The sequence below is a fragment of the Cryptococcus neoformans genome, assembly GCF_000091045.1.
Source record: "Cryptococcus neoformans var. neoformans JEC21 chromosome 3 sequence".
Classification (NCBI taxonomy): Eukaryota; Fungi; Basidiomycota; class Tremellomycetes; order Tremellales; family Cryptococcaceae; genus Cryptococcus; species Cryptococcus deneoformans.
The window spans coordinates 482,629-506,200 of record NC_006685.1 but is presented as its reverse complement, the minus strand read 5'-3'; the positions used below and the strand labels follow the sequence as shown (position 1 = coordinate 506,200).

At 49.3% G+C, this 23,572-nt stretch overlaps 14 protein-coding genes across 14 annotated transcripts in view; 8 read left to right on the top strand and 6 right to left on the bottom strand.

Annotated features, from left to right (window-relative positions):
- CNC01860 (conserved hypothetical protein) overlaps positions 1-60 on the bottom strand; it is a 1,637-nt gene extending 1,577 nt beyond the window's left edge. Inside the window, exon 1 of the mRNA XM_569553.2 lies at positions 1-60. This exon is cut by the window's left edge and continues 268 nt beyond it. The gene's annotated coding sequence lies outside the window, so the exon portion shown is untranslated.
- Positions 1-108, top strand: part of CNC01870 (conserved hypothetical protein) — a 3,807-nt gene extending 3,699 nt beyond the window's left edge. Inside the window, exon 7 of the mRNA XM_569555.2 lies at positions 1-108. This exon is cut by the window's left edge and continues 1,793 nt beyond it. The gene's annotated coding sequence lies outside the window, so the exon portion shown is untranslated.
- A 191-nt stretch (positions 109-299) lies between these two features.
- CNC01850 (MFS transporter, putative) lies at positions 300-2,939 on the top strand. The gene is made up of 11 exons (XM_024656710.1): positions 300-412; positions 477-677; positions 733-1,048; positions 1,101-1,170; positions 1,230-1,447; positions 1,518-1,614; positions 1,675-1,725; positions 1,779-2,067; positions 2,131-2,188; positions 2,241-2,421; positions 2,483-2,939. Exons 3-11 carry the CDS (start codon positions 834-836, stop codon positions 2,777-2,779), a joined length of 1,476 nt encoding a protein of 491 aa, XP_024512396.1. The 5' UTR covers positions 300-412; positions 477-677; positions 733-833; the 3' UTR covers positions 2,780-2,939.
- Positions 2,940-3,274: 335 nt separating this feature from the next.
- On the top strand, positions 3,275-6,870 carry CNC01840 (expressed protein). The gene is made up of 6 exons (XM_024656709.1): positions 3,275-3,308; positions 3,372-3,939; positions 3,996-4,930; positions 4,980-5,780; positions 5,835-6,503; positions 6,558-6,870. The coding sequence occupies exons 2-5, from the start codon at positions 3,523-3,525 to the stop codon at positions 6,217-6,219; spliced, it is 2,538 nt and encodes an 845-aa protein (XP_024512395.1). The 5' UTR covers positions 3,275-3,308; positions 3,372-3,522; the 3' UTR covers positions 6,220-6,503; positions 6,558-6,870.
- Positions 6,381-7,971, bottom strand: CNC01830 (RAS1, putative). The gene is made up of 6 exons (XM_024656708.1): positions 7,541-7,971; positions 7,428-7,482; positions 7,272-7,366; positions 7,039-7,205; positions 6,826-6,981; positions 6,381-6,767 (listed from the first exon to the last, which is right to left on the bottom strand). The coding sequence occupies exons 1-6, from the start codon at positions 7,596-7,598 to the stop codon at positions 6,591-6,593; spliced, it is 708 nt and encodes a 235-aa protein (XP_024512394.1). The 5' UTR covers positions 7,599-7,971; the 3' UTR covers positions 6,381-6,590.
- Positions 7,972-8,239: 268 nt separating this feature from the next.
- CNC01820 (acetyl/propionyl CoA carboxylase, beta subunit, putative) lies at positions 8,240-10,708 on the top strand. Its single transcript, XM_569537.2, has 11 exons — positions 8,240-8,569; positions 8,621-8,730; positions 8,780-8,856; positions 8,918-9,034; positions 9,086-9,183; positions 9,229-9,268; positions 9,316-9,394; positions 9,455-9,794; positions 9,855-10,094; positions 10,160-10,397; positions 10,456-10,708. The coding sequence occupies exons 1-11, from the start codon at positions 8,277-8,279 to the stop codon at positions 10,615-10,617; spliced, it is 1,794 nt and encodes a 597-aa protein (XP_569537.1). The 5' UTR covers positions 8,240-8,276; the 3' UTR covers positions 10,618-10,708.
- CNC01810 (hypothetical protein) lies at positions 10,679-11,853 on the bottom strand. Its single transcript, XM_569535.2, has 3 exons — positions 11,526-11,853; positions 11,198-11,470; positions 10,679-11,145 (listed from the first exon to the last, which is right to left on the bottom strand). The coding sequence occupies exons 1-3, from the start codon at positions 11,718-11,720 to the stop codon at positions 10,804-10,806; spliced, it is 810 nt and encodes a 269-aa protein (XP_569535.1). The 5' UTR covers positions 11,721-11,853; the 3' UTR covers positions 10,679-10,803.
- Positions 11,854-12,025: 172 nt separating this feature from the next.
- CNC01800 (conserved hypothetical protein) lies at positions 12,026-13,760 on the top strand. The gene is made up of 4 exons (XM_569533.2): positions 12,026-12,525; positions 12,583-12,739; positions 12,787-12,863; positions 12,919-13,760. The coding sequence occupies exons 1-4, from the start codon at positions 12,072-12,074 to the stop codon at positions 13,671-13,673; spliced, it is 1,443 nt and encodes a 480-aa protein (XP_569533.1). The 5' UTR covers positions 12,026-12,071; the 3' UTR covers positions 13,674-13,760.
- A 93-nt stretch (positions 13,761-13,853) lies between these two features.
- CNC01790 (conserved hypothetical protein) lies at positions 13,854-15,800 on the top strand. The gene is made up of 17 exons (XM_024656707.1): positions 13,854-14,044; positions 14,114-14,160; positions 14,215-14,216; positions 14,292-14,293; positions 14,349-14,353; positions 14,420-14,460; positions 14,514-14,533; positions 14,590-14,608; positions 14,663-14,746; positions 14,795-14,854; positions 14,910-15,038; positions 15,084-15,164; positions 15,212-15,226; positions 15,283-15,364; positions 15,417-15,446; positions 15,499-15,585; positions 15,634-15,800. The coding sequence occupies exons 1-17, from the start codon at positions 13,953-13,955 to the stop codon at positions 15,642-15,644; spliced, it is 807 nt and encodes a 268-aa protein (XP_024512547.1). The 5' UTR covers positions 13,854-13,952; the 3' UTR covers positions 15,645-15,800.
- Positions 15,332-17,168, bottom strand: CNC01780 (prenyltransferase, putative). Its single transcript, XM_024656706.1, has 7 exons — positions 16,849-17,168; positions 16,639-16,791; positions 16,457-16,574; positions 16,309-16,394; positions 16,117-16,250; positions 15,489-16,058; positions 15,332-15,437 (listed from the first exon to the last, which is right to left on the bottom strand). The coding sequence occupies exons 1-6, from the start codon at positions 17,150-17,152 to the stop codon at positions 15,732-15,734; spliced, it is 1,122 nt and encodes a 373-aa protein (XP_024512393.1). The 5' UTR covers positions 17,153-17,168; the 3' UTR covers positions 15,332-15,437; positions 15,489-15,731.
- A 98-nt stretch (positions 17,169-17,266) lies between these two features.
- Positions 17,267-18,205, bottom strand: CNC01770 (u6 snRNA-associated sm-like protein lsm2, putative). Its single transcript, XM_024656705.1, has 6 exons — positions 18,189-18,205; positions 18,123-18,133; positions 17,921-18,007; positions 17,740-17,800; positions 17,406-17,508; positions 17,267-17,354 (listed from the first exon to the last, which is right to left on the bottom strand). The coding sequence occupies exons 1-6, from the start codon at positions 18,189-18,191 to the stop codon at positions 17,332-17,334; spliced, it is 288 nt and encodes a 95-aa protein (XP_024512391.1). The 5' UTR covers positions 18,192-18,205; the 3' UTR covers positions 17,267-17,331.
- A 165-nt stretch (positions 18,206-18,370) lies between these two features.
- CNC01760 (hypothetical protein) lies at positions 18,371-19,553 on the top strand. The gene is made up of 3 exons (XM_569527.2): positions 18,371-18,465; positions 18,524-18,661; positions 18,725-19,553. Exons 1-3 carry the CDS (start codon positions 18,396-18,398, stop codon positions 19,492-19,494), a joined length of 978 nt encoding a protein of 325 aa, XP_569527.1. The 5' UTR covers positions 18,371-18,395; the 3' UTR covers positions 19,495-19,553.
- CNC01750 (Cdc2 cyclin-dependent kinase, putative) lies at positions 19,537-21,218 on the bottom strand. The gene is made up of 7 exons (XM_569525.2): positions 20,953-21,218; positions 20,713-20,872; positions 20,531-20,654; positions 20,284-20,454; positions 20,053-20,216; positions 19,823-20,001; positions 19,537-19,753 (listed from the first exon to the last, which is right to left on the bottom strand). The coding sequence occupies exons 1-7, from the start codon at positions 20,993-20,995 to the stop codon at positions 19,698-19,700; spliced, it is 897 nt and encodes a 298-aa protein (XP_569525.1). The 5' UTR covers positions 20,996-21,218; the 3' UTR covers positions 19,537-19,697.
- Positions 21,219-21,317: 99 nt separating this feature from the next.
- On the top strand, positions 21,318-23,305 carry CNC01745 (hypothetical protein). The gene is made up of 4 exons (XM_024658927.1): positions 21,318-21,580; positions 21,648-21,838; positions 21,910-22,327; positions 22,383-23,305. Exons 1-4 carry the CDS (start codon positions 21,354-21,356, stop codon positions 23,218-23,220), a joined length of 1,674 nt encoding a protein of 557 aa, XP_024514266.1. The 5' UTR covers positions 21,318-21,353; the 3' UTR covers positions 23,221-23,305.
- The last annotated feature ends 267 nt before the right edge of the window (positions 23,306-23,572 follow it).

Below are 23,572 nucleotides of genomic sequence, written 5' to 3'. Positions count from 1 at the left end.
ATAATTAATGCAATATTTATAATGCCTGAAAGTGATGGATGTTTGGAAATGAGAAGGGGAGAATTGTATACTTAATTTTGCACCCGAAGATCGGGTGATTGGAGGCTTTTTTTACGTCCAAACTGTGGCGGAACAAAAGAAAACTGCAGAAAGGTTCCGGAAATATAATGTCTCCTGCCTGTTCCTAATTACCGCTTTCGAAATTACGTAGGTTACAAGAAGGGGGAAAAGAAAATGATGCCGACGAGGACTAATAAATGTTGGATTTGTTCATGATTAAATGGCTTATCTTCCCGAAATTCCGGATTAGTCGACTCCGTCGGTTCTCGACGGTCCTAACTTTCTCCTTTCTCCTTCTGTTAGCTGCGCTTTTGCGAGCTAAAAAGATCACGTCAAAGTTCTCGCGTGAAATGTATGTCCAAACGAGCCCTTATCTGCGATACTGATTCTGTCTGGTTGCAATATCCATGGAGAAGCCTACAGACTACAGGAGGTGCCCCAGGGACCCCGGGGGGATTACGTTCTGCGCCCCTATTTGGAAGTCGAGGGGGATGGTAATCACTCCCTTTTGCTTTTGTGTTCCTGCGCTGTGTTGCTTAATGTTTGTCCTTCGTCACCACTCAGAACGCATCCGACATTTTGCAGTTCATCGGTGTTCGGCTTTCTCTTGCATCTAGGTATGCAGATATGTTACAATACAATTTGCTCCTTCACCTAATATAAGTACGCAAGACAGCGATTGTCCACTCGTCGAAACTACTCGATACAGTTGTCACTGAACCCTACAACATCCTAGTCATACGACTCGCTGCATACTTTACAGACTTCTCGATATGCCATCACAGGAGGACCCCAAAGACTCCATCAAGCGAGATGAGGAGGAATGGCACGAAAATGACCTTGAGAAGATGGATCAGCTTGAGTTGGCTGCTCAATACGAACCCAACTCCGACGCAGAAAAAGCGCTTGTATGGAAAATCGACAAAAGAATTATCCCTACCATTTGGGCGCTCTACACTCTGTCGTATCTCGACAGAGCCAATGTTGGGTAGGTCATGATTGTCCGTGAGAGGGTTTCCATTGAACCGAAAGTGTGGCAGCAACGCCAAAACGGGAGGTCTTGAGGCCGATCTCAACTTGACTTCTACACAGTATTCGATTGTTCTTTTGGTGAGTAGTTTTCAGCCTATTCCAAAGGTGCTTGTTATTAAAAGCAATATCTGTTAAAGGTATTTTTTATCTCCTATGTCATATTTGAGGTTCCCTCCAACATGATGATCTCTCGACTTCGTCCCTCGCTTTACCTCAGTGGGCTCTGTATTATATGGGGCGGTATTGCGGCTTGCATGGCTGCCGCAAAGACATATCAAGCACTGGCTGGGATCCGTTTTGTTCTTGGTTTCATTGAGGCAGGATTCGCGCCTGGTGTGGCTTTTTACTTATCATCGTGAGTTATTCTCTTTGGTCTATCTTCCGCTGCCTGCAGTGAGTGATTGATGTTAATCGATCTGACGCAGATGGTATAAACGGTACGAGCTTGCTAGTCGATTTTCTCTTTACTACACTGCCACAGCCGTTTCCGGCGCTTTCTCGGGTCTCCTTGCTGGTGCAATAGTGAGTCTTCATCTTCCAAATTTAGGTCCGCGGATAGAGATGTCTAATCTTCCTTTGCAGACGGGAAACCTGGATGGGGCTAGGGGTTTGGCTGGTTGGCAATGGCTTTTCGTAAGTCATACCATTCTTTCCACATATATTGTCAGACTTATCTGTCATTACAGATCATTGAGGGTTGTGCCTCTTCTTTCCTTGGGTTCTTCACTTGGTTCATCATGCCTGACTGGCCATCCACCACAAAATTTCTCTCATCCGACGAGCGTGTGCTTGCAGTTCAACGACTGGCATACGATGGTCTTAGTAGTACCGCTGGTGCTCAAGGCCATATCAGTCATTGGGCAGCTTTTAAGATGGCCGCTTGCGACTGGAGGACTTGGGTCTTTGCTTTGCTTTATATGCTTACTCAAGGCGCCCAGACTATTCAATACTTTGTCCCTACTCTGATCGGAGCTTGTATGTCTTTATCTAAATAGGGATTCTGGTCATAATTGTTAACATCGCTGACAACCGTTCCAGTGGGCTGGACGGGGTATCTTGGTCAATACCGAACCATCCCTCTGTATGCTTGTGCGTTGTAAGTTATTTCATCCGTCCGTTGTCGCACGCGAACTAACATCAGTTAACAGCGTCTGTATCATTGGCTTCTGCTGGGGCGCCGATTATTATAAAGCCAAACCTCTCTTCATCATCATTGGAGGGGCCTTGGGTACAATTTTCTTCATTATTGTGACTTGTGTCACCAGCCACATGGTGCAATACGTCTTCCTTATCTTTGCCTTCGGCTGTGTTTACGCCCTTCCCCCCCTCGTGAGCGCTTTCCTGTTTTTCAAGGCCGTTCAAGTGTTTGACAACGTATTTTTGTACGCAGGTCCTTACCTGGGTGCCCAACGTTCTATCGCATCCAGCGGAAAAACGTGGTGTGGCTATCGCCCTGGTGAACGCCTTGGGATGTTCTGCTTCCATCTATGGCGTTTTCCTTTGGCCCAGCGAGGACGCCCCTAGATACATCCCTGGATTTGCCGCTACTACGTGCTTCATGGCGCTCATTGTCATCATCACCCCTATCATGTGGTACCTTGTCAACAGATATCCTATTCAGGGGCCCGATGTCGACAAAGCTGTCAGGGAAGAGATCGAGAGACAGAAAGGTAGGGGTACCGCTTAGACTGTTCAAAATTCATTTTTTCAATGGCAGTGGCGGTGTGCTTTTTTCTCAATACAAGGGTCTTGGGGGTTTGGATTGACGCGCAGTAGTTATAGATCGTAGACTTTAGACTGTCAGATATTAGTTGGCTTCTGTCCTCGATGCTCATAGGAGAAGAGTGCAGTAATGTAAAGCAATTTATGTATGCGTATGCAATTCGGCATGGCCGCGGAGGTCAACTTCGTTGAGGCAACTCAAGCCTTCCAGGATTCCAACGAAGCCACAGAACGAAGTCGGCATTTTTCTGCGTTGATGCGGCTGCTGGGGGCACTTCTGTCTCGTCCTTTCTGGTGCGGTATACGTACGTACCCACGACGTATTCATTTGTGCATATCTTATAACGCCTGAACCAAATTACATAATACTTGAAGTTTTACGTAATGTCGTGAGCTGGCCGCGCTCATGCTTGTTGTCTCTTTTTCTCCCTCGCTGCGGCAGGGGCCAAGCCGTACGGGGTCAAGCCCGATTGTCGACGAACAATATTGCCGCCGTAAATACTTATGAAATCCAAAAGAAACAGGAAATGCGCTTACTATAATTTTCCCAGTGTCATCCACCACGACCGTTGTGCTCGTCTTACAATTTCGACGGCCATACCTGCAAATACCACGAAGAAGGGGAGTGTGCTCACCACGCTCCGAGTTGCGTGCAAAGACACGAGTCTCTGGCAACCGTAAAATCTCAAGTCCCTGATATAACATCCCATGCCCTCTCCCAAAGTACCCAGTAATGATTCTCTACTGCTCTCGGGCGACTCACCGGGCCCGCGAGTACAGTGGAGAGTTGGACCCCCATTATCGGCAGGCCAAAACGGGCAAAATACAGCCCAGTCTTCAACTTCTGATTCCTCCTTAAGCAAGAAAAAGAAGAAACATGAGATACGAGAGAAGATAATCAACGGATTTGACAGTGATAGCGAAGATGAATTAGACGTAGGGGAGGAAACGAAGCCCAAAACTAACGTGATCGGCGAGGTGGCTGAAGAGCCGGACCTGGATGGCGAACTGGCTGCGCTGGTCGAGGAGCAGGAAGTGGATGAGTTGGAAGACGATGATGACGATGTCAATGAGCAGATAATGCAAAAGAGGAGTGTGTCAATTGATGATGACATCTCGGGGGAGGTAAGTTCTACTTGTAGCTCACCAGGCCACAGTCTGACATGTTCGGCATCTGTTAGCTTTTAGAACTCGCTTCGGGACCACCAAAGAAAAAGAAAAAACAGGCCATGGCACCTCCTTTAAGCCATCGACCTTCCGCACAATCACAGCGATCGTTGTCGAAGTCGCAAGTGACCCCTGTTCAAATCACTTCGCATCGAGTTTCCAGACACGTACCTCCTCCCTCTGTCGCTCCTCGGCCCACACCTTCGGTTTTACAGCATTTCCCATCTACTCCAAATACAACCATCCCTTTCATTCCGGGTTTTCCTATGAACACCACTATCATTTCGACTGCTAACGACCCTTACTCTTCCCCACTTCAGATTTTGGCGCAATCCCTTCCTTCGCCGGAGATGCAAAATATCCTTTTTGGTACATTCTTTTCAGACCCTATCTTGACGGAAGGTTTGTCCCTTCTTCAACCTCAATTTATGGATCATTTCAATAGATTCATGGAAAGGAGGCCTGCGCGTCTGCAGCGTGGTGACGCGACTACCTTGGCTTTGACTTTTATCATTTTGGCATCTGCACTTCGTATTCTGCCAGAAGAAACCAGCCGTTTACTTCTTGCGAGTCATGGGGGCAGTAATGCACCGTCACAGATCCCGCGATCCTTGGCAAAGATCATTTCGGGTCAGTCCGTATCTGCTGCCGATATCACTCCTCTCGATCAGCGGTATCTGGATCTTGCTCTTCTCAGCGCCCAAATAGCTGAACAAGCCGATACATACTCGATTATGTTGGTCATGTTCAAGCTTGTTTCGTATAGATATTGGATGCTCGGTCACAGAAGAGAGGAGTCTGTGTTGGCCGGTACATGGTTAGCGCAAGGTATCAAAATAGCTCAAGCGTTAGGTTTTGGGAGGGAGTGGGAAGGCTTACCTCAAGGGGATAGAGAGCTTAGAAGAAGGCTAATGTGGTCATTATACATTGCTGATAGACAGTATTCATTGTGAGTCGTTTCCTTCTTGGGTTGATAGTATGAGCTGACGTACATGCAGCGAAACTTCACTTCCTTATACAATCCTGGACGCTCACCAAGGTATCCAGCTCCCATCTCCCTTGTCAGAACCCGATCTATACCGTGTGCCTCAGGATGCCCGAGAACTTCCCTCCGTCCCGCCCGATTCTCCTCCCACTCCATGCACCGCTCTCTTAGCTCATACTCATCTCGCTCGTCGCGTCACTGCCATGCTCGACTCCTTCGCCACCATATCTGCATCCAATATCTCCCCTGACATGGTACACCATTATGACCAAATTTTGGATACTTTTCAAGACAGCCTCCCTCCTTTCTTCAAGGTATTTCCGATGACGGATAGTCGATATGACGCAAGCTTTCCCTACCTTCCGCTTCAGCGTGTCAGGCTTCACACTGCCTTGTTTAGTTACCGATGTGGGTTGCATCGGGCTCAATTACCGGCTTACTTGTGGCCTACAACATCTGCCACCGCTCGTCAGGTCGTGGCCCAAATATCACTATCTTCCCTTCGAGTCCAACGGTCGGCAAGGATGCTTGATGCAAAAGTGGCGTTCCGCCTATTCAGCCCTGTAACCGTCTTTGAGAATGCTGCCACTCTTTGCCTTATTATGTATATAGATAAAGCGGTCAGCGCTGATGCGGGATTGTCCCCAGGCCCACCAAGGTCGGCGGAGTTTATGGGTATGAGAGCTGGAGTGGCAGAAGCACTAGAACTGTTGGATATGACTGGCGCGGGCGTAGATGCCGTGGCATTGTTCTCGAAGAAGGCTACGGTGGTAATTAGAGGCATGGTATCGCATGTCGATGCCCCTTTGGAGTCGTAAGTTCCCCTTTCGAGTTGATCGATTATTTCGAGTCTCACCCTTTTCTTCAGGGTTTTTATTCAAGCGCCCGCTTCCTCACGACGCTCAGCAAACGGCGATATGCCTTCTCCTACCAAGTCAAATGTAATGTCTGGCGGCGGACATCAACCCCATCATATGACAAGCGACAATCACGCTCGTTCTGCCGGACCTTCCCCTGTAGCCTCAACACACCCTGCACAACCTGGAGGAACACCCGTGAATAACGTTACATCTGTGTCATCTGCGGCCGCAAAGTCAGCAGGAGCTGGCGCGATGGATGGGCCGCTTGGGCCATATTCAGCAAAGGCGGCTGCATGGCTGGAGAGCCTCCTTCAAGGAGGACCAGATCTAGAAAGATTGCTAAGGGAGGCAGAGTGGGTAAATGGATGGGAAAGAGTCATCGCAACGATGTAACACGAGAGCTTGACAGCTGTGATTCCTTGATATACATCAAGGGCTTTGTGGAAAGATATTATTTGTGCCTGTACTATTAGTACATTTCATTTCAGTATCTATGTTCACTACTGTGATGATCGCCGGCCGAGAATGGCATTACATACAGCTGCAGTTTAAAGAGGCACATAATTGATGGTTGATACGATACAGGGTCAGAAGTCGGGTCAGAGGAAGAACCCAATGACCGATTATACTGGCGAGAGATAACCAGGACATCGACTGGTACCGATGCCCCTACTATCGTAAGTCATTCAGCGCCTGATTCGTAATGAAGATATTTTGACCGTCAAACGCAGATCGTCGAGGGCTGCTGTAATTTCGCGGCATCCTTACATGACAGTACAATCGTTGCAAAATGGAACATCGTCACTGTTTTTCTCCCTCTGCCTTCGATTATGGCCCGACTTATCCTTCTCCTTCATTTGTTTTATTTGTTTTGGTCGCGGTGGTTGAGGTGGTGAGAGAAATGGGCCTTCGAGAAGCTTTCGAGCAGCTAGAGATATCCGCTACAACGCACAACTTTTCATGAGCGAGTCAGAAGGGGATCTCGTATTTGATGCTTACTTGTTCGTCCTTCCGCACGAGCTTGATCAATTCGTTGAATGCTACATCTACGTTCACTCGTTCTGCTGCCGAACACTCTATAAATGGAGCGTGTACGGACCGCGCGAGCTCACGGCCCTCGAGCTGGCCAACTGATCGATACTTTTGCAGGTCACACTGACGTTCTTCTTTTAGCGATCATAAGCGTTAAACGAGAGAATATACTGGATTTACCTTATTGCAGACTATTACACATGGCACGTAATTTCTATCTTTCACTCTTAATATTTCCCTGTGGAAGTTCTTTATCTCCTCAAATGATGAGCGGTCTGTCAAAGAATACACGAGCAGAAAGCCCGAGCCGAATGTGTACCATTGATCGGCCATGGCGGCGTATTCCTCTGCCATGCATCTGCATGTTAACACATGGATAATCAAAGCGAAAAGCAGTCATAAAGGAGACGAACCTTGGCCGGCAGTGTCTAGGATCTCCAAGGTTGTTGCTTCGTTATCAACTACCACTTGCTTTCTGTATGAGTCTTCGATGGTTGGGTTGTATTCTCTGGAAAGAGAAACCTATTAGACAAGGAAGGAAGGAAGATGAGGAAGAGAGCCGTCCTTACTGATCGTAAAATTGGGAGGTCACGAAACGGATTGTGATGGCAGTTTTACCAACACCTGAAGAAACCCAAGGAATGAGTGATCATCGGTCTTGAGATGTGGTTGTAAAACGTACCGCCGCATCCCACTATCACAAGTCTTTGGTCTCCCCCATAGTAACCTTTTTCGGACATGACAATTGAAGCGTGAAGCCGATGAAGGAGTGACGGTTGACGTTGAGATTGGCCCAGTAAATGACAGACGTGACTACAAGAGAACTAAAGTCTACACAAATAGCTTTCGAAGTAAGCTATAGTGTATTTAAGGTTGATAGCAATGGGATAAAGCTGAATACGGGCATCAATAATCGATGAGTACGAAACGCAACGAATGACAATGAAGATGTCAAGTTGCATTCGAGCTCTAAGGGTCCTCCTGTCTTGTTTACCCTGAGTGTGTGTCTACGACAGGCTGTATGTATGGGTGATGGAGGAGACCCTGGTTGCTGACTGCCGAGTTATTGACGTGTGGGCCAGGGAGGGGAATGATTGCGGAAGGACTCGAGCTGAAGGAGCGCGAACAAAGGAGCCGCGAGAGGCCGAGCACTGTTTGCTTTTATCTTCTGTGTGCCAGGCACCACCAGGCACAGCCGGCGGCTTCCCCCGGTGGGCATCTCTTCCCGGACATCGCCGTCGGCTATGTTCACTACCCGAAGATCCATTTACGTATTAAAAGCACATGCTCTTGATCCACGAGCAGCTGGACAGTTGAGGGGTGGCAGTCGTGTGTGTCGCTGCAACAAACATGCACTTCCTATGCAGCTTCTGAGCTCCATCTACATCAACATTCGCAACCACACACTACTTTCAGCTATGTATCCCAGGTCCCTCACCCTACCTCCTGTCCGTCCCCGACCCTTCTCACCTGTCTTCCTGTCCCTCGCCCGAACCCTCATACCCCAGCCACCCCCGCCTCTAGTCTCCTCTCGCCCTCTACCCACTACCTTCAAAAAAGTGTCCCCGCAGTCAGAGTCCAACAGGTTGTTTATGGAAGGTCTAATTCGCGAGATAGAAACGCTGAGAGCCCAGGCGAAGGAAGGTGGCGGGCAAAAGGTTCTGGATAGATGGAAGGCCAAGGGAACGGGTAAACTGTCCGTGAGAGAGAGGTGAGTATGAGCATATCCACTTTGCTATTGAACGAGCTGATGGATCGTCAGAGTGTCCGCCTTACTCGACCCAGCCAGTCCCTTCCTCGAGCTTTCACCTCTGGCAGCACACGATGTGTATCCTGATGCTTTACCAGGTGCCGGTCTAGTTACTGGTATAGGTAGGCTGCATCAGAGGTTAAGTTATGGTAGGCTGCTGACATTGCTTAGGAATGATAGCTGGAAGGAAATGTATGATCATAGCCAATGACCCGACGGTCAAAGGCGGCACCTACTTCCCGCTTACTGTGAGTCAGCTCAACCGTTTTGATACCTTGAGACTTACCGAGCGGGGATTTCACCATCAAGGTGAAGAAACATTTACGGGCTCAGCAAGTTGCTCTTGAAAATTCTCTGCCGTGCATTTACCTCGTCGAATCTGGAGGCGCTGCGTTACCGTATCAAGCAGAAGTATTCCCAGATCACGTCAGTCATCTCTATCTTGAAAAGCTGTGTAGAGTACTGACATCCAAGAAGGACCATTTTGGAAGGATTTTTTACAACATTGCACGCATGTCTGGAATGGGCATTCCTCAAATTAGTGTGGTCCACGGAATTAGCGTAGCAGGCGGGGCGTAAGTATCTTTTCTCGCTTTAAGGCAAGCATTAATGCAGAGCAGATATATGCCTGCAATGTCCGATGTGGTCATCATCGTCAAGGTATGTCACTTTCCATACGCTAATCAGTATGAACTGACTGGTATCAGGACCAAGGCCGCATCTTTCTCGCGGGTCCACCTTTGGTCAAAGCCGCTACTGGTGAAATAGTCGACGAAGAAGCTTTGGGTGAGCCCCCCATTTCTAACGAGCTCTTCTCTCGCAGTATGATTGACAGCGTGGCAACAGGCGGAGGCGATATGCACACCTCAGTATCAGGAGTGGCAGATTACCTTGCCACATCCGACTCCCATGCTCTTCGTCTGGCGCGGGAAGCCATACGCGACTTATGTCCTATTCCTATAGCCCAAGCACTCCCATCTGGCAGTACAGCTGCTGGAACGAGAGAGGTGGTACCTCCACTTTACCCAACAGAAGATCTCAACGCGATCGTCCCAGCCGATCCAAGGCAAACCTATGATCCAAGGGAAATTATCGCGAGGTTGGTGGATGGAAGTGAGTTCAGAGAGTTTAAGAAGGAGTTTGGTAAGACAATCATCACCGGTTTCGCAGAGGTCCATGGGTATACGTGAGTTCCTGGTACACTTCGATAATTAAAAAGGAATCATTGTTGACACTGGCAAAACAGGGTTGGTATCATAGCAAACGCCGGTGTTCTCCTATCTCCGTCTGCCCAAAAAGCAACCCATTTTATCAACCTTTGCTCCCAGCGACGTATTCCGCTTGTATTCCTGGTAAATGTGGGCGGCTACATGGTAGGCGAAAAGGCAGAAAGAGGAGGTATCGCCAAAGATGGAGCAAAAATGGTCAGAGCAGTAGCGAGGGCAAAAGTGGAAAAGTATACTTTTGTTGTGGGAGGAAGTTACGGGTGAGCTCGATCTACCTTTTCGACTTTTACTTGCACACTCGCAGTTGGCTGATGGAGATGCAAAGGGCGGGGAATTATGGCATGTGCGGTCGGGCGTATTCACCTCGTTTCCTGTTCATGTGGCCAAATGCGAGGATCAGCGTTATGGGTCCTGATCAATTGTCTACTGTCATGCACACTGTGCAAGGCAAACGAGCCCAAGAAAATGGTAAAGCGGCAGAGGACGCCGAAAGAAAGAGGCAAGAGTTACGTGACGCGATCGAGAAACAGAGTATGGGGATCTATTCCACCGCAAGATTATGGGTGAGCCTACTGAATATCATTACAGGCGGCAGAAAGGGAAGAGCTTACGGGCCAATAGGATGACGGTATCATCAAGCCTAGTGATACGAGAGACATCTTGGGCCTCGCATTGGAGCTAGCACATGATGAACGAGCAAAGAGACCGCACGGCGCGCAGGGTACGAGGGGCGAGATTGGGGCTGATGGGGACAATGGTGATTGGGGAGTTTTCCGGATGTAACATGCAAGAATGAGCATATGTTGTTGGATTAGTTAGTGCATAACAAGTAAACAGATACAACGTGATGTATACAAAGAAGCTCCAATAGTCCCAAATCTCGCTCTTACAAAGCCATAATTATTATACCCGAAAACCCAAATGACAACATAAACGATCCGTAATAACAATCCTCTGGAACTCCAGACGTTAACTAACTTGGTGCGACTCAGCAGCTACCCGTAGATTTGTAATTCCCAGCTCGATACCGCCCCACTCTTTGAAGACCTGTACATCTCCATCGTCCGTACTAGTTCCTGTCCAGGAGGGGACCGGCATCTGTATGACAGTCACCACCTCGACCACATTCCCTTTCAACTGATCCAACTTCTCCATCATATTTTCAGAATTAATATCGTTAAACCGAGCGGGTGGGGGCAGAAGGGCAGAAGGTCGGTAAGCAAGGTGGTTGGGGAAAAATTTAAGCTTGGATGTCGGAATAGGCTGTGCCGAAGTTTCGGTGGCGACTGGAGGGATGATGGCAAGTGGTTGCTTTTGAAAGAGGTAAGCTGGATAACTATAGTGATCTTTTGAAACCACGTACAAAGAAGTCCGAATTGTGAGAGGAAGACTCTTGATTTGTTTGCCGTTGGTGCAGATCGCCGGTAGGTGGAGCTACAGAGTTCTGCTGATCCATGGGACCATTGGAACGGCCTTCTTCATTCAAAAGAGGCGGGTCATCTGGGCCCTTCAACTTTCCGATTTCCCACCAGTCTGGAAGCTGATTCCCATCACTCTTCATCCACATCAAAGCCTGACGATCTTGAAGGGGAACGTAGCCTGGCACACCTGGCACCATTACTCCTAATCTCAGGGCCTGTAAAGAAAACTGCATTAGATCGGAGGACGATATTTGATTCTGCATGACTCACTTCATCAATTACAGCCCGTCTCCTTCGCCTGGCCCGCATGAGTGTCAAGAAGGAGAAGAGAGAAAAGGCGCATAGGAGGCCAACGAGGATATAGAAGAGGTTTCGGTAAAATGATCCTGGTTGGTCCTGGTCGCCAGCAAATTGTGACTGGAAGGGTCTGTTGGAGGCGGAGGGGGTGGGAATGGACGAGGACATTGGGAGTGTAGCCGTTGGGATGAAGAGAATTGAGAAATGATCAATCGTACGACAATAGTAGTAGAAAGTTAAATATAGTACAGGCCGAGCATAGATCGCGTCGATAGTATTAGTGGTATGATGATTCGATGATGATGTGTAGTAGTAGAAATAAGCTTTTAAGTTGGTAGTAGCTACTACTATAGTAGTAGTAAATAATAATAAGTCAACAATCAACAAAGAGTTGACGTGGAATATCTTTCCTTTCAGCCTCCACCGCCATTCAATCCCCGACCTTCTTTATAACTGTTGCAACTCATTCCGCTACGTATTCCAGTATTCTCTTTCACTTCATACATCCCACATCCCACCATGCCCGCGTCTCAACCCCTCCAGCTCCTCTTCCTTGGAACAGCCACGTCCACGGGCCTCCCACTCACTCCCTGCCTCACCCTTTCCACCCCTTATCCCCACAGGTGGTCCAACATGGTCCCTCTCCTCCAAGGCAGAGATTTATCCGACCGCTCTCCTTCACCTGCCTCAACAACCATCTCATCCACCTACTCTGGCTCAACTTATGATCCAGAAGGTCAATGGCCAAAGAACATCCCATGTGCATGTTGCCGTTCGACGGTGGACCCCGATGTCCCCGAAGGCTGGAAGAATAAACGTGGGAATACAAGTGTTCTGCTGAGAAAACAGTCTGCTGAAGGAGACTGGAAGAACGTGCTGGTAGATGTCGGTAAAACGTTCAGAGAACAGGCAATGAGGTTCTTCCCTACATGGGGAGTGAAGACCATCGATGCCGTGTTGCTTACCCATGGGCGTGAGCTACCTTTCTTGCATGGCTGTTCAAAATCGGAGTGCTGAAGGACATGCACAGATGCTGACGCCTATTTCGGACTCGACGATTTGAGAGAATGGTGTGTAAGACAAGGGAAAGCCATACCCGTATATCTCAACAAGGAAACGTTCCACAAAGTAGAAGAAACGTTTCCTTACATGGTTGACAAGACAAAAGTATCAGGCGGTGGTGATGTGTAAGTCTGCCGCTACGAATCGAAGCTTATCGCTGATGCAAAGGTAGCCCACAACTAATTTGGAAGATTATTGAGGATGAGGGTGAATTTCAAGTTGAAGGGATTGATGTCAAGGTCCTTCCAGGTGAGTTTGACTCTGACATATCCTTTATATCCGTGTTATTCTAATCTCTTTACAGTCCACCATGGGATTTATTTTCATTCCATTCTACCGCCTACTAACGCCGAGCCTGTGCGTGAACCTCCCGCCAAGATCGAGCCCGAGCCTCTGATCTGCCTGGCATTTGAATTCGATGACTCGATCATCTACATGTCAGATGTCAGCGGAATTCCTCAACGTACATGGGACAGAATGCTGCAGACTTCATCTAGAAGGCAGACAATCTTTCCGACACCAGTCGATTCTCGCGGGGGAGATGACACTCCTAAAGGAGTGCCTAAGAACCAGTCCATCAGTGACCTCGCCAACCTCTCCATCTCTCCCCGCGTCCCTGGTCGTCTCGAGCAGCTCAGAACTCATAATGTACCGGTGTTGATCATTGATGCCCTCTGGCCGTTGCAACCGCATGCCTCTCACTTTTCCCTCGCACAAGCTCTCATTGCGGCTCTGCGCCTCCGCGCTGCCAATACCTACGTCATTGGCAGTACGCACCCGACATCACATTTTATGTGGGAAGAAATTTGCAATTCTCTGACTCATCGTGATGGGCGTGACTATGAAGTCCGTGATCACCCTGATGCCGCTCAGGCTGAGTGGCTTGTGAAGAGAGTGTGGGACAAGGTGTTTGGCGAAGGTGAACATGAGGGACTGGGCGAGCGATGGATGGAGGAGGGAGGAAAAGTCAAGCCTGCTTGGGATGGGCTGGTAATCGAAGTGGGGGGCGACCAGGGGCTGGAGAGGGCTGATTTGAGTAGCAAGGGGCTTCTCATTTGAAATGATGTATTTTCGAATCCGTTTTCTGCTGTGACGATAGATCACTAGAGGGTAGATGTGGATATGCATTGTACGTAATTGCTTGCCATGTTACATCTCTCGCTGGAGGCTGTAGGGAACAGGCGAAAGGCAAGGCGGTGGCGAGGCGATGGCGCGACTGACTTTCACAGCGGGCAGCGGTTGACTGTGTTTTCCCGCAGTCTTCCAGCCTCGCACACAGCTTTTGATCGGAATCCTTTTTCTTCTTCTTCATTCCATTCTCACACCTTACAGGCTGACATGGCACCTACAATCCACTCCTACCACGCTCCATCCCATTACTATCCTAGGAGAGACGTTGCAGAGCAGCTGACGCCCAATGACACACAAAAGTGAGTCGACTCTTAGAACGACTGCAAGGACGACCAAGGTCCGCTGGCTAACGGCATTTACTGCTTCAGAGTGACTCTAATAGTCGCTGCATGCTATATCGTTGCTATTGCTATCTGTAGGTGATTCCTTCAAGCTTTAAAAGCAAGCTCAACTGATCCTCCCGAGGCAGTGGTATGTAAGATCGTGAATTTTTAGATGCTGGACTAATTAGCGCATGTGTACAACTTTTCCGGCTGTGCAATGTAGTGGTAAGTTTTGACTTGTATTCGCGACATCTCATTCTAATCCTTCTAACAATTATAGGCATGGTGAGTTTCATATCTGACCGACTATAACGAGTTGGTCGAGGCAGCGATCTGATCTGGCGAATACAGTACCAATACTAGAAAAGCTCATATATCCATTCAAGCTCTTGGTATGCGTGGCAGCTTTTCAATACTGAATATCTAAAACTGACTAGATTTACAGACTGTAGGATTGCATGAAATGTGAGATAAACCCTTTTTTTCCTACCAACGTCCCGATATTGAATCATGTTATCCAGGTCGCATGCCTTGGCAGGCGTGAGTTGTATTACCACTGTGTCCGGTATCTATACTCAATTATTCATTGGGTAGGTCTTGACATGTGCCACGGTGGAGAAGATTACACTTGACCCCCAAGAAGGAGGATCGACAAGGATGAGGGGCGGTATACCAGCGGTATCATCTTATTCAGTTTTAGAGAAGGCTTTGGCTAACTGTTTGAAGATCACGCTGCCTGCTGGGTACCTTGGTTCATCATTCATTGGCGCTTGTCTAGTCGCATGTGTGAGGATAAAAAAGCCCTGAACCCGCATCGATTATGATATTTACGCGCTCGTAGGGATTCGACATCAATGCTTCTAAAGTAGCATGTCTCGTGTTGGCATTCATATGGATTCTTACTCTTTGGTGGGCACGATCTAGCTGGGTGGCTTGGGCTACAATTGCGTTGATGGTCGGATTGGTCTTGGTGGGTCGAGGCCGCAGAAGATGACAGGAGGGCTAACAGAAGCAGGTGTGCTGGTTGGTGGCTCAAAGCGTCGCATTGAGATTTTTGATACTATTCATTGGCGTCATGTCTTGCTTTTATTCGATAGTAAGTCGCAATGGACATTAATATTGCACGTACTGATGTGTGCTTAGTGGGATATCATTGATGCAAGTATCCTCCACGAGAGACGGCGCAACATGGTATGCTGATGAGCCAATTTCAGGACACTCTGGCACGCAAGATCAACAGTTCTGATGCCTCTGAGTACGCGCATATGATTGGGTGTTGTGGTTCTCGGTTTTGGGGTGGGTAATCTTTTGGACTGGACGGTCGAACCTTGAGTTGACGGATCTCTAGGCGCTTTTTGGCTTATTATTTCTTGTTGCTGTAAGTCATTGCTCCGGGAAGCGATAAGCTCGAATGGTTTACCTTTGTATAGTTTTTGCGGCTGGTGTATTAGTTGGGATCGCCGCATTCAAAGACGACTGGCAGACACAAGCTGATAAGGCGAGCAATTTCCTTGGTGGTAAGTTGGATGTCATAATTTGCAGTCGTGCACTGAGTAACATCACAGGCACCCCATGATAACGATACTAACCTATAACGAGCTTTTTTGTCCTACCATGCATGTGCACAGCCCGTTTTTTGTCACCTTCATTGCAGCTTGATTTCTCAAGCAGGCACCCCGAACATGACCTGCTGGACGTAGTCTGCCGCGATACCAGACCAGATCAAGCCACCTAGCCATCCATTAGAACTAAACTTTTTCCAGCAGTCAGATCGGCTGTCAAAGTTGACAGTTAAGCATTGCCAAGCGAGATGAGCAGCGGCACCACCACAAGAAATGAGATAGTATAGCGGTCCGAGACCGGCCATGTAGCCAGTAAAGGTGAGGAGGGAGACGAATGAAGCGGATAAAGTGGAGATGACTTGGCGAGAAGTGTCGGGGAATCGGAGGGCCATGGACTTTACACCAGCGATGACGTCGTCCTTCTTGTCCTAAAAGTCTCGTCAGACTCCTTGTTGCACGCTACTAGCCTAAAGTTGTGTAACTCACCTGGTGAGCGTAGATGATGTCGTAGGCGACACACCAAGCCGCACCCCCGAGGTACATGGGCGTCGCGATCGTCCAGTCAACAGCACCGGCAACGGCTGACCAGCCGAGAAGGGCACCCCAGTTAAATGCAAAGCCTATGTTATAAGGTCGGCGTCTGTTCACAAAGGATAAGATTCAGAAGGCAGTGCGCACCTAGCACGACTTGAGGGAAGTATGTGATACGCTTCATGAACGGGTAGATGACTACCAATCCTAGCGAGGAAGCTCCCAGGACGATGCTAGTGTTGTATCAGCTTTTTCTTCTTTTCCTAGGTTGATGATAGAACCATAAGCAACTCACCTGTACCAGTTAAGTTGGGTTAGCACGGCAAGACCGGCAGTAAGCTGAGCTCCAAGGAATGTGAGAGCCCCGAATTGAGTAACATCGCCGGCGGCCAAAGGTCTTGTCTTTGTCCTCTCTACATTCGTCCTACTCAGTAAGATCGCGAACGTTTCGCCTTTGGGAGGGAAAAAGTGACGTACCGACCTTGGCGTCCATCTTCCAGTCCCACATGTCATTAATGGTGCACCCAGCACCTCGCATGATGAGTGCTCCGACGGCGAAGAGTGACATGTAGAATAGAGGAGTGGTAGGGGGAAGGTGGTTCACTGTAGATGCCATTGTTATGGACCACGCTGCTATGGGTGTCAGTAATGCCTGCCAGGACAAGATGCATGGGACGAAGGACGCACCGCAAGGCCAGTAGAGAAGGACGGAGCCGATGGGTTTATCGAGCCTGGTGAGGTAGAGGTACGGTTTGGCACCTTGAGCCCATTGTGGGAGGATTTTATCAAAGACTGTGGGTGGTTGCGCTGGCAGTTGTTGTTGTTGCTCCTTGGGGTGGACGAGCTCTGTGGAGACGCGGGGGACAGTCGGGGGGAGAGAGGCGCGGCGGATGGCAGAGGTGGTGAGCACGCGTGGGCGGAGTGGGAGGGGTCGAGAAAGGGGAGAAAGGAGCGGGCGGGGGAAGAGACGGGTGCGGGAAAGGAGAAGCATCGCTGGGTGTCTGTCTACGTGGGCGAGTAAAAGAGAAGAGTCGATAAATTATTTATTTGTCCATCTTTTTGCCGGACACACTCTCCCCCGTGCCTGGATAGGTCACGTATCGTATCTCCTGTAATGTATCATGCATATATCTTGTACAAAAGCCCATGGCCACCTCCGCACACCCTCTTCTACTTCTTTCCTTCCTTCGCCTCTGCACACCCTCCGTCAGCATACCCGCCAACACCCGAGACACAAAACTCACCTCGCCTCGTAGCGTCCTCCAGCAGCGTAGTGTCCACCGATCGCGCAGCCATCCGCACATACCGTACTACAGACCCTCGGATGAAACAGTTCTTGACCGCCATCTGTCGAAGCGCACGTTGTCAGCATCTCTTGGTTAGAGAAGAAATATTCCAGAAGAGGGCATGGGGCGTGGCGGACACGAAGCGGGCTCGATCCTGGATAGACCACTGAAAATTATATTTCTTTCAAAGATACAGACAAATAATTGGCCCCCACCGCAAGCTTGCCATCTTTTCACCGTCCAGAATCCCACTTCCGCATTTGGCATGTGTCAAAAAAAGATATACGCTTACCATATGAGGATGTCTTTCGGGGTCCTCTACGCTAATATTATCTAATCGGATGTTGAGGAACCTAGCCGTTACATGTTAGTACTCTTCCATACCTTTGCCCATATCCTAGTAGCAGATAATACTGCACTGAATTGTGGGCGACTGGATATATAAAAGGTCGTAGACGCAAGACTCGACCTACTGATCCACAGATTTGAGAGTCCCAGTTATTGATAAGTCATTTTTGAGCTCAACGGTGATCACTTGGTCTGTAAGGGTCTTGAAGAAACTAGACGATGAGCGGTTCCAAATAAGCTACTGTTCGTATGTGCATATCTTGGAGGTTTCGAGGACACATCGAAGGCAGGGTACGGGATTGTTGCTTGTCGGTGAGAGAGACTCACGAGAAGATGAGCTATTTCGGATGAGTGCGTGAGAAATATGGGTACTCTGGAGCGGAAACGACTCACCATGGCTTCTGGGATGTGCTGATGGGTAATGATATAAAGTTATAGTTGCAGTATTAGGAGTAGAGTGAGTGGTGGTGGTGGTGATCTTCGGGGGTGAAAATTCCACGTCATCCCTCCACCTCCACTTGTTGCTTCTTCTTCTTCTTTCTCCACCACCATAATAATTTACCCTCTCTCCGCACAAACAGACCCTTCTCGCCACAAGCCATGTCCCCTCCCCCCCACTCCATCCCCCTCTACCTCGTAAACGGTGTCGCCACCGTCTGGGACGCACAAAGTATCCAATCTCCGTCCTCTCCAGCTCATACGCCCAAGCTGACATCCCCTCTTCACAGCTGCCGCGACTCTCCATTGCGTGCACAATGTCTCTGGTTTAAGAGCCGGCACACTGCCAGGCGTAGCCCAGCAGAATGGATTTTTAGGTCTTCCCCTGACATTGATGCAGGAAGAGACTGCATACCTTGTTACCCAAGGTAAGACAAATTCATCTTTTTCCCTCACATCGCCATTGTTCGTACTGACATGAAAAAAAAAAGGCATCGCCCATCTCGTTCCTCTTGATCCCAGCCCATCTCCACCCTCTGACGAAACCGTTAAAGCCCATACGGCAGCCCGCGTCGCGCGTTTGAAAGCTTTAGAAGAAAAGACAAGGGAGGCGGAAGCAAAGAGATTGGAAGAATCGAAAAAAGCTTTCGATAAAGGGGGAGAAAAAGCGAGGCTGAAGAGGGAGGCGAGGGCGAGAGCAAAAGCAGAAAAGGCTAAAGAAAGTGGGGAAGGACTGTTCGCAGAAGACGTCAAGGAGAATGTCACTGCACCCATAGTGGTTTCACCGGCAAAGACCAAGACCAAGCACGCCGGCGCGCCTGCTGCTGGCCACTTTCACATTGTCCCCTCCCACCCAGTATTATCTCAACATCCACCAGAATCACAATCGATAACATCCCTCCCCCACCCTCTCTTCCCCTTCCCAACAACCCCGCGCCAATGTGCCCTTCTCGGCGTATTTTCCAAGCTTCAGTCGCTCTCATACCGGGTCGGACTTGGTCCGCGGTTTGGTGGAGAATGGTTAATTTATCCAGGAGACTACTTGCGGTATCATGCGCATTTTACCAGCCAGGTCATCGTTCGAGACGAACCTATCAGACCGACCGAGATTGTGGCGTGGGGTAGGTTGGGTACAGGGACGAAAAAAGCTGGATTAATTTGTTGCTGGGATGATGGTAAGAGAGAAGACGGACAAGATGACCAAGGGGGAAAAGAAGAGGATGTGGAATTCTACTCGCTTGAATGGGCCAACTTTGGATAGATTCTTGTGTTGTATAATACAAAATGTACAAGTAATGTATGATAGAGCCAAAAGATACATACATTGTTATCGTCCAGGTCTAGGAAGACGAGCAAGAAGGAATCATTCTCGTAAGGATTGGATCAACTACTGTGTGATAAAAAGTGCAAGGAAGAGTATTCCGGAGAGACTTTTAGAAAAAAGGGGGTAAATTGTTCTAGGGTTTATGCGGCGGAGAGATTGACCGTGTCAAAGTAAGGGTGTTGAAGTGCGCGTTTGGCTATTTTTTTAAAAAAAAGAAGAAGAGTGGATTAGCTCATCGCAGCTCCCAAGAGACGCGAATTCATACCTGAAATTCGGTGAGCAGGATCATAGACCAAAGTCTGGGCAATCAAGTCAAGCCCATCGGCCTCAAATCCCTTGACGACATCTGCCAGTTCGACGGGGTGCCATTGAGGAAAGGTAGGCTTGTAATCGGGCAAGCCCCTGACTCCGGGCCATACGTCTTCGTCAGGTGTACCGAGAACTCTGCGATTTGGGATCAGGCCACACGTTTCGATAGCAAAGGATTAAACTTGCCGGAAAATTCGAAAGATTTCATCAATCTCAGAGTCGCCCGGGAAGAGAGGTTGACGAGTGGCCATTTCGGCGACGATACATCCAACGGACCACATATCAATAGCAGTCGAGTAATGCCTTGAGCCAAGAAGAACTTCGGGGGCTCGGTACCACAGTGTGACAACCTGCCCGCCACACATGAGCATCAAGCCATACCATCAAAAAGCTTGAAGAGTGGGGAGAAAAACTTGCCTCGTGAGTATAAGTACGCAGAGGGATACCAAACGCCCTCGCCAAACCGAAATCACCAATCTTGAGATCACCCGACTTGTTGATCAACAGATTTTGAGGTTTGAGGTCTCGATGGAGGATACGGTGGCCGTGGCAGTAGTAGAGACCTTTGACGAGTTGGTAAGAGAATTTCTGTTTTAGTGGGGTTGAATCAAAGAAAAAAGTCAGCCGGGGTGTATCCAAGTTTGTAAGGAGCAGATATGTTTACCTTGACCATGTCGGGACCGAGACCGTCCTTTTCACCAATGGTATCCATATACTTTTTCAAATCCATATCAAGGAACTCGAATACGAGGTAAAGCTTTGCTTCGGAATGCACAATATCCAACAGCCTATATTCTTGTCAGTTTTTTCTTTCTTCATGCAGTTGCTCTTGCCTGGAAAACGTACTTTACAATGTTGTCGTCCTTGCTCAACTCTTTCAACAAACTGATTTCTCTGATAGATGTGCTTGGCACACCTTCATCTTCCGCTTCAAGGCGAATCTTCTTGAGGGCGACAATGTGGCCCGTGTTGATGTCTTTGGCCTTGTACACCACACCATAGGTCCCTGTTTTTTGTTTTGTTTTGGTTATCAAAGGTTCATTGGGGAAGCGACGTTGGGTTAATCGGTACGGTACGGAAACACACCTTCTCCAACCTTTTCAATCTTTTGATAGTTGTCAAGAGACATGGTTTTCTGATCGTGCGTTGAATTAGGGCGAGGATATCGGCCGGTTGTTTGTGATACTGTGGTCTCACGCGTCGACTGTTGGGGCCGTGTACGGAAAAAGAGTTGGACGTGGGTATAAAAAAGGGCGAGTGTATGTGGACGAGGCTGGTGTATATATGGTTGATATAGAGATGAAAGTGGAAAGTGAAGACTGGGGAGATGAAAAGGTGGGTATGTTATATATCCCGTCGATCTCGAGCAACGAACCAACAAGTTTGCCCGGCCTTGTCCCTTTGACGCGTCGCGTAAATTTTGATTCCGCACATACGTAACTCTTCTTCTCTTTCACAACGTTATACGTCTACTTTTGATAGAACAAATGTCGGTCCGGTACGCCTGCTCGCATCTCGATACGCCTGCACCGCCGCTCCCCCCATCGTACCCATCAAGCGGTCCATCTTTCTTTCCGATCGAACAGCTTTATTTCTGTGAAGAATGTGATGCTCTTCGGTGTGATCTCTGTGTCGGGGTAGAGGTCGCCAGTTACTTTTGTCCAAACTGTCTCTTTGACGTCCCGGGCGCAAACGTAAGGGGAGATAGGAACAGGTGAGTCGGTGGTGTTGCCCTTGTTCGCGACTTGTGTTGACTTTGGCCAAAAAAAAAATAAAACCAGATGCGCGAGATCATGTTTCTCCTGCCCTCAATGCTCATCGAGTTTATCGATCCAAGCGTCCGATTTTGCGCGGGACGACGTCTCTGGGGACGGAGCACCGCCCGGACCTCTGTACCTCCTCGTTTGTCCTGGATGTAGGTGGTCGAGTAAGCAGATAGGTTGGGAGTTTGAAAAGCCCACGGGAATTGCTCGTGCGTTGCTCTTGTTTGTTCAGGAATAAAAATAAAAATAAAGAACGGAAGGGACAACTAACGTGCTACAGTGCAAGTACAAAAGCGATGGACACAGCCTGAACGAATACAGGCAGAGTTTGATCATATCAAAGATCATCTCGAGTCGTACATGACTTGTTCTTCATCTACACCCACTACACCACATCATCGGCCGAGGGCGCCTTCACGCCACATTTCGCATCTCACGCAGATGGCGGCCAAGGCGTTGAACCGGCCTGTTCATGGATTTGCTGTACGTAAAAGGCCCCTGCAAGCGCCGGGAGGGGAGAAAGTGGGTTGGGATGAGCTGGAAGCGTACGAGTCAAAGGCAAGCTGGCGAGAGCTGGGGTTGGAAAAGGGGATGGGAGACGTTGAGGCGGTCAGGTCGTTGGAAGAAGCGGGGTGGGAAGGGATGGCCGCGGTGGATAGGCGGTGGGGTACGAGCTGGGAATGTGATCGGATGTCCAAGTGGGTTGTTTCGACTCTCAAGATGACTGGCATTTTAATCGCGAGCCTTTTGCAGATCGGTTTTACCGCAGAGAATCCCGCTAAGGACGAAACTCACTAAACGGTGTCCCGAGCCTAGCTGTCGTCATTTACTTGTCCAGCCGGATACGAAAAGCGTGCGTATGAAGATCAAGATGGTAGCGCTCAACTACCTTCCCATCCTGGAGGTGGGTCGGCGGCGGCGGCGGGTGGTGGTGGTGCCCGGTGGGGATACGGACGAACGGCCGGGTGTTGAAGCGCATGCGCATGACGCTGAGCGGGAGGAGAAGAGACGAGAACGACGTCGGACGCGACCTGCTTTATCGGGCATCTCATGGTCCGGGGGCGAAAAGGGTGAAGAAGAGGACGAGGCTGGCGACAGGCCGCTTGTTGCAGGCGAGACGTACACCTTTCAGCTCGCGCTTACCAACCCGCTATACGATCCTATCCAAATCCGGCTGACTCGGCCTCCCCTGCCTAAACATGCACCGCCGGAAAAGTGCGAGGTGAGGATCGCGACGCCGCATTTTACGTGTAATGCCTCGAAAGATGCGTGGGCGTATGATGATGAGGAGGATGGGGATGGAAGTGAGGATGCGGCCGGGACAGGGACGATGCGGAAAGGAGGACGATTGGGTGTGCTCGCAGGCGGCAGCTTGCGCGATAAACGGCGGGAAGCGGGGGTCGAGAAAAGGGGGAATGTGTCAAAGGTGCCTATCGAGGTGGAGATTTCTGAACAAGCACGGGGGGATGTCGAGTTTGATTTGGAAGTGCGGTTTACGTATCGCGTCGAGGGCGAGGGGACGGGGGAGAAGGGGAGGGAAGAGTACAAGCATTTCACATTTTGGGCGAGGGTTCATCTCGGGGAGGTGTAGGTGGATTGTATGTAGGTATGGATTGTGTTGTATATATGGCTTGAAGCATAAAGACTGCCTCCACCTCCACCTGCCGCGTCGATACGAGCCGACTCGTCCATCGCTTTCAGCAACAAGCCATCGCTTTCAGCAACAAGACTGACCAACACTGATGTCGAGACTCAACCTCACCGTACCTTCCGTCGAGTTTAGCATGTCGCAGACCGTCGCCTTTACGCCGCAGTACGCGCAGCCGTTTACGCTCCAGGAGGCCATGGGCCTGGAGCTGGACAGCCTGGTTGCGGAAGTGAACCGGCTGATCAACTCTATCCGGCACCTCTACTCGACGCAGGACGCGCTGCTCGAGTTCATG

Bases quoted from the DNA above. Each gene is read 5' to 3' on its own strand.
- CNC01760 (XM_569527.2), top strand. From the start codon at position 18,396: ATGTCCCCTCCCCCCCACTCCATCCCCCTCTACCTCGTAAACGGTGTC. The intron at 18,466-18,523 runs GTATCCAATCTC...CCCTCTTCACAG, and splicing joins CACCGTCTGGGACGCACAAA to CTGCCGCGACTCTCCATTGC. The intron at 18,662-18,724 runs GTAAGACAAATT...GAAAAAAAAAAG, and splicing joins TGCATACCTTGTTACCCAAG to GCATCGCCCATCTCGTTCCT.
- CNC01790 (XM_024656707.1), top strand. From the start codon at position 13,953: ATGGCACCTACAATCCACTCCTACCACGCTCCATCCCATTACTATCCT. The intron at 15,039-15,083 runs GTGGGTCGAGGC...TAACAGAAGCAG, and splicing joins TGATGGTCGGATTGGTCTTG to GTGTGCTGGTTGGTGGCTCA. The intron at 15,447-15,498 runs GTAAGTCATTGC...ACCTTTGTATAG, and splicing joins GCTTATTATTTCTTGTTGCT to TTTTTGCGGCTGGTGTATTA.
- CNC01770 (XM_024656705.1), bottom strand. The intron at 17,509-17,739 runs GTAAGCGTATAT...GCGCTTCGACAG, and splicing joins CCGAAAGACATCCTCATATG to ATGGCGGTCAAGAACTGTTT. The intron at 17,355-17,405 runs GTGAGTTTTGTG...GAGGGTGTGCAG, and splicing joins GGAGGACGCTACGAGGCGAG to AGGCGAAGGAAGGAAAGAAG.
- CNC01780 (XM_024656706.1), bottom strand. From the start codon at position 17,152: ATGCTTCTCCTTTCCCGCACCCGTCTCTTCCCCCGCCCGCTCCTTTCT. The intron at 16,792-16,848 runs GTGCGTCCTTCG...CACCCATAGCAG, and splicing joins CCTTCTCTACTGGCCTTGCG to CGTGGTCCATAACAATGGCA. The intron at 16,395-16,456 runs GTGAGTTGCTTA...ATACAACACTAG, and splicing joins ACCCAACTTAACTGGTACAG to CATCGTCCTGGGAGCTTCCT.
- CNC01850 (XM_024656710.1), top strand. From the start codon at position 834: ATGCCATCACAGGAGGACCCCAAAGACTCCATCAAGCGAGATGAGGAG. The intron at 1,171-1,229 runs GTGAGTAGTTTT...TATCTGTTAAAG, and splicing joins AGTATTCGATTGTTCTTTTG to GTATTTTTTATCTCCTATGT. The intron at 1,615-1,674 runs GTGAGTCTTCAT...CTTCCTTTGCAG, and splicing joins GTCTCCTTGCTGGTGCAATA to ACGGGAAACCTGGATGGGGC.
- CNC01810 (XM_569535.2), bottom strand. From the start codon at position 11,720: ATGTCCTCGTCCATTCCCACCCCCTCCGCCTCCAACAGACCCTTCCAG. The intron at 11,471-11,525 runs GTGAGTCATGCA...TTTTCTTTACAG, and splicing joins GACGGGCTGTAATTGATGAA to GCCCTGAGATTAGGAGTAAT. The intron at 11,146-11,197 runs GTACGTGGTTTC...CTCTTTCAAAAG, and splicing joins CTCACAATTCGGACTTCTTT to CAACCACTTGCCATCATCCC.
- CNC01840 (XM_024656709.1), top strand. From the start codon at position 3,523: ATGCCCTCTCCCAAAGTACCCAGTAATGATTCTCTACTGCTCTCGGGC. The intron at 3,940-3,995 runs GTAAGTTCTACT...GGCATCTGTTAG, and splicing joins ATGATGACATCTCGGGGGAG to CTTTTAGAACTCGCTTCGGG. The intron at 4,931-4,979 runs GTGAGTCGTTTC...ACGTACATGCAG, and splicing joins GCTGATAGACAGTATTCATT to CGAAACTTCACTTCCTTATA.
- CNC01820 (XM_569537.2), top strand. From the start codon at position 8,277: ATGTATCCCAGGTCCCTCACCCTACCTCCTGTCCGTCCCCGACCCTTC. The intron at 8,570-8,620 runs GTGAGTATGAGC...ATGGATCGTCAG, and splicing joins AAACTGTCCGTGAGAGAGAG to AGTGTCCGCCTTACTCGACC. The intron at 9,795-9,854 runs GTGAGTTCCTGG...CTGGCAAAACAG, and splicing joins GCAGAGGTCCATGGGTATAC to GGTTGGTATCATAGCAAACG.
- CNC01800 (XM_569533.2), top strand. From the start codon at position 12,072: ATGCCCGCGTCTCAACCCCTCCAGCTCCTCTTCCTTGGAACAGCCACG. The intron at 12,526-12,582 runs GTGAGCTACCTT...GGACATGCACAG, and splicing joins CGTGTTGCTTACCCATGGGC to ATGCTGACGCCTATTTCGGA. The intron at 12,740-12,786 runs GTAAGTCTGCCG...ATGCAAAGGTAG, and splicing joins GTATCAGGCGGTGGTGATGT to CCCACAACTAATTTGGAAGA.
- CNC01745 (XM_024658927.1), top strand. From the start codon at position 21,354: ATGTCGGTCCGGTACGCCTGCTCGCATCTCGATACGCCTGCACCGCCG. The intron at 21,581-21,647 runs GTGAGTCGGTGG...AAATAAAACCAG, and splicing joins GTAAGGGGAGATAGGAACAG to ATGCGCGAGATCATGTTTCT. The intron at 21,839-21,909 runs GTGCGTTGCTCT...AACGTGCTACAG, and splicing joins AAAGCCCACGGGAATTGCTC to TGCAAGTACAAAAGCGATGG.
- CNC01830 (XM_024656708.1), bottom strand. From the start codon at position 7,598: ATGTCCGAAAAAGGTTACTATGGGGGAGACCAAAGACTTGTGATAGTG. The intron at 7,206-7,271 runs GTTCGTCTCCTT...GATGCATGGCAG, and splicing joins CCTAGACACTGCCGGCCAAG to AGGAATACGCCGCCATGGCC. The intron at 6,768-6,825 runs GTAAGCATCAAA...TGTGCGTTGTAG, and splicing joins TCGTGCGGAAGGACGAACAA to CGGATATCTCTAGCTGCTCG.
- CNC01750 (XM_569525.2), bottom strand. From the start codon at position 20,995: ATGTCTCTTGACAACTATCAAAAGATTGAAAAGGTTGGAGAAG. The intron at 20,455-20,530 runs GTAAACATATCT...CCACTAAAACAG, and splicing joins TCGGTCCCGACATGGTCAAG to AAATTCTCTTACCAACTCGT. The intron at 19,754-19,822 runs GTATGAATTCGC...TTAAAAAAATAG, and splicing joins TCCTGCTCACCGAATTTCAG to CCAAACGCGCACTTCAACAC.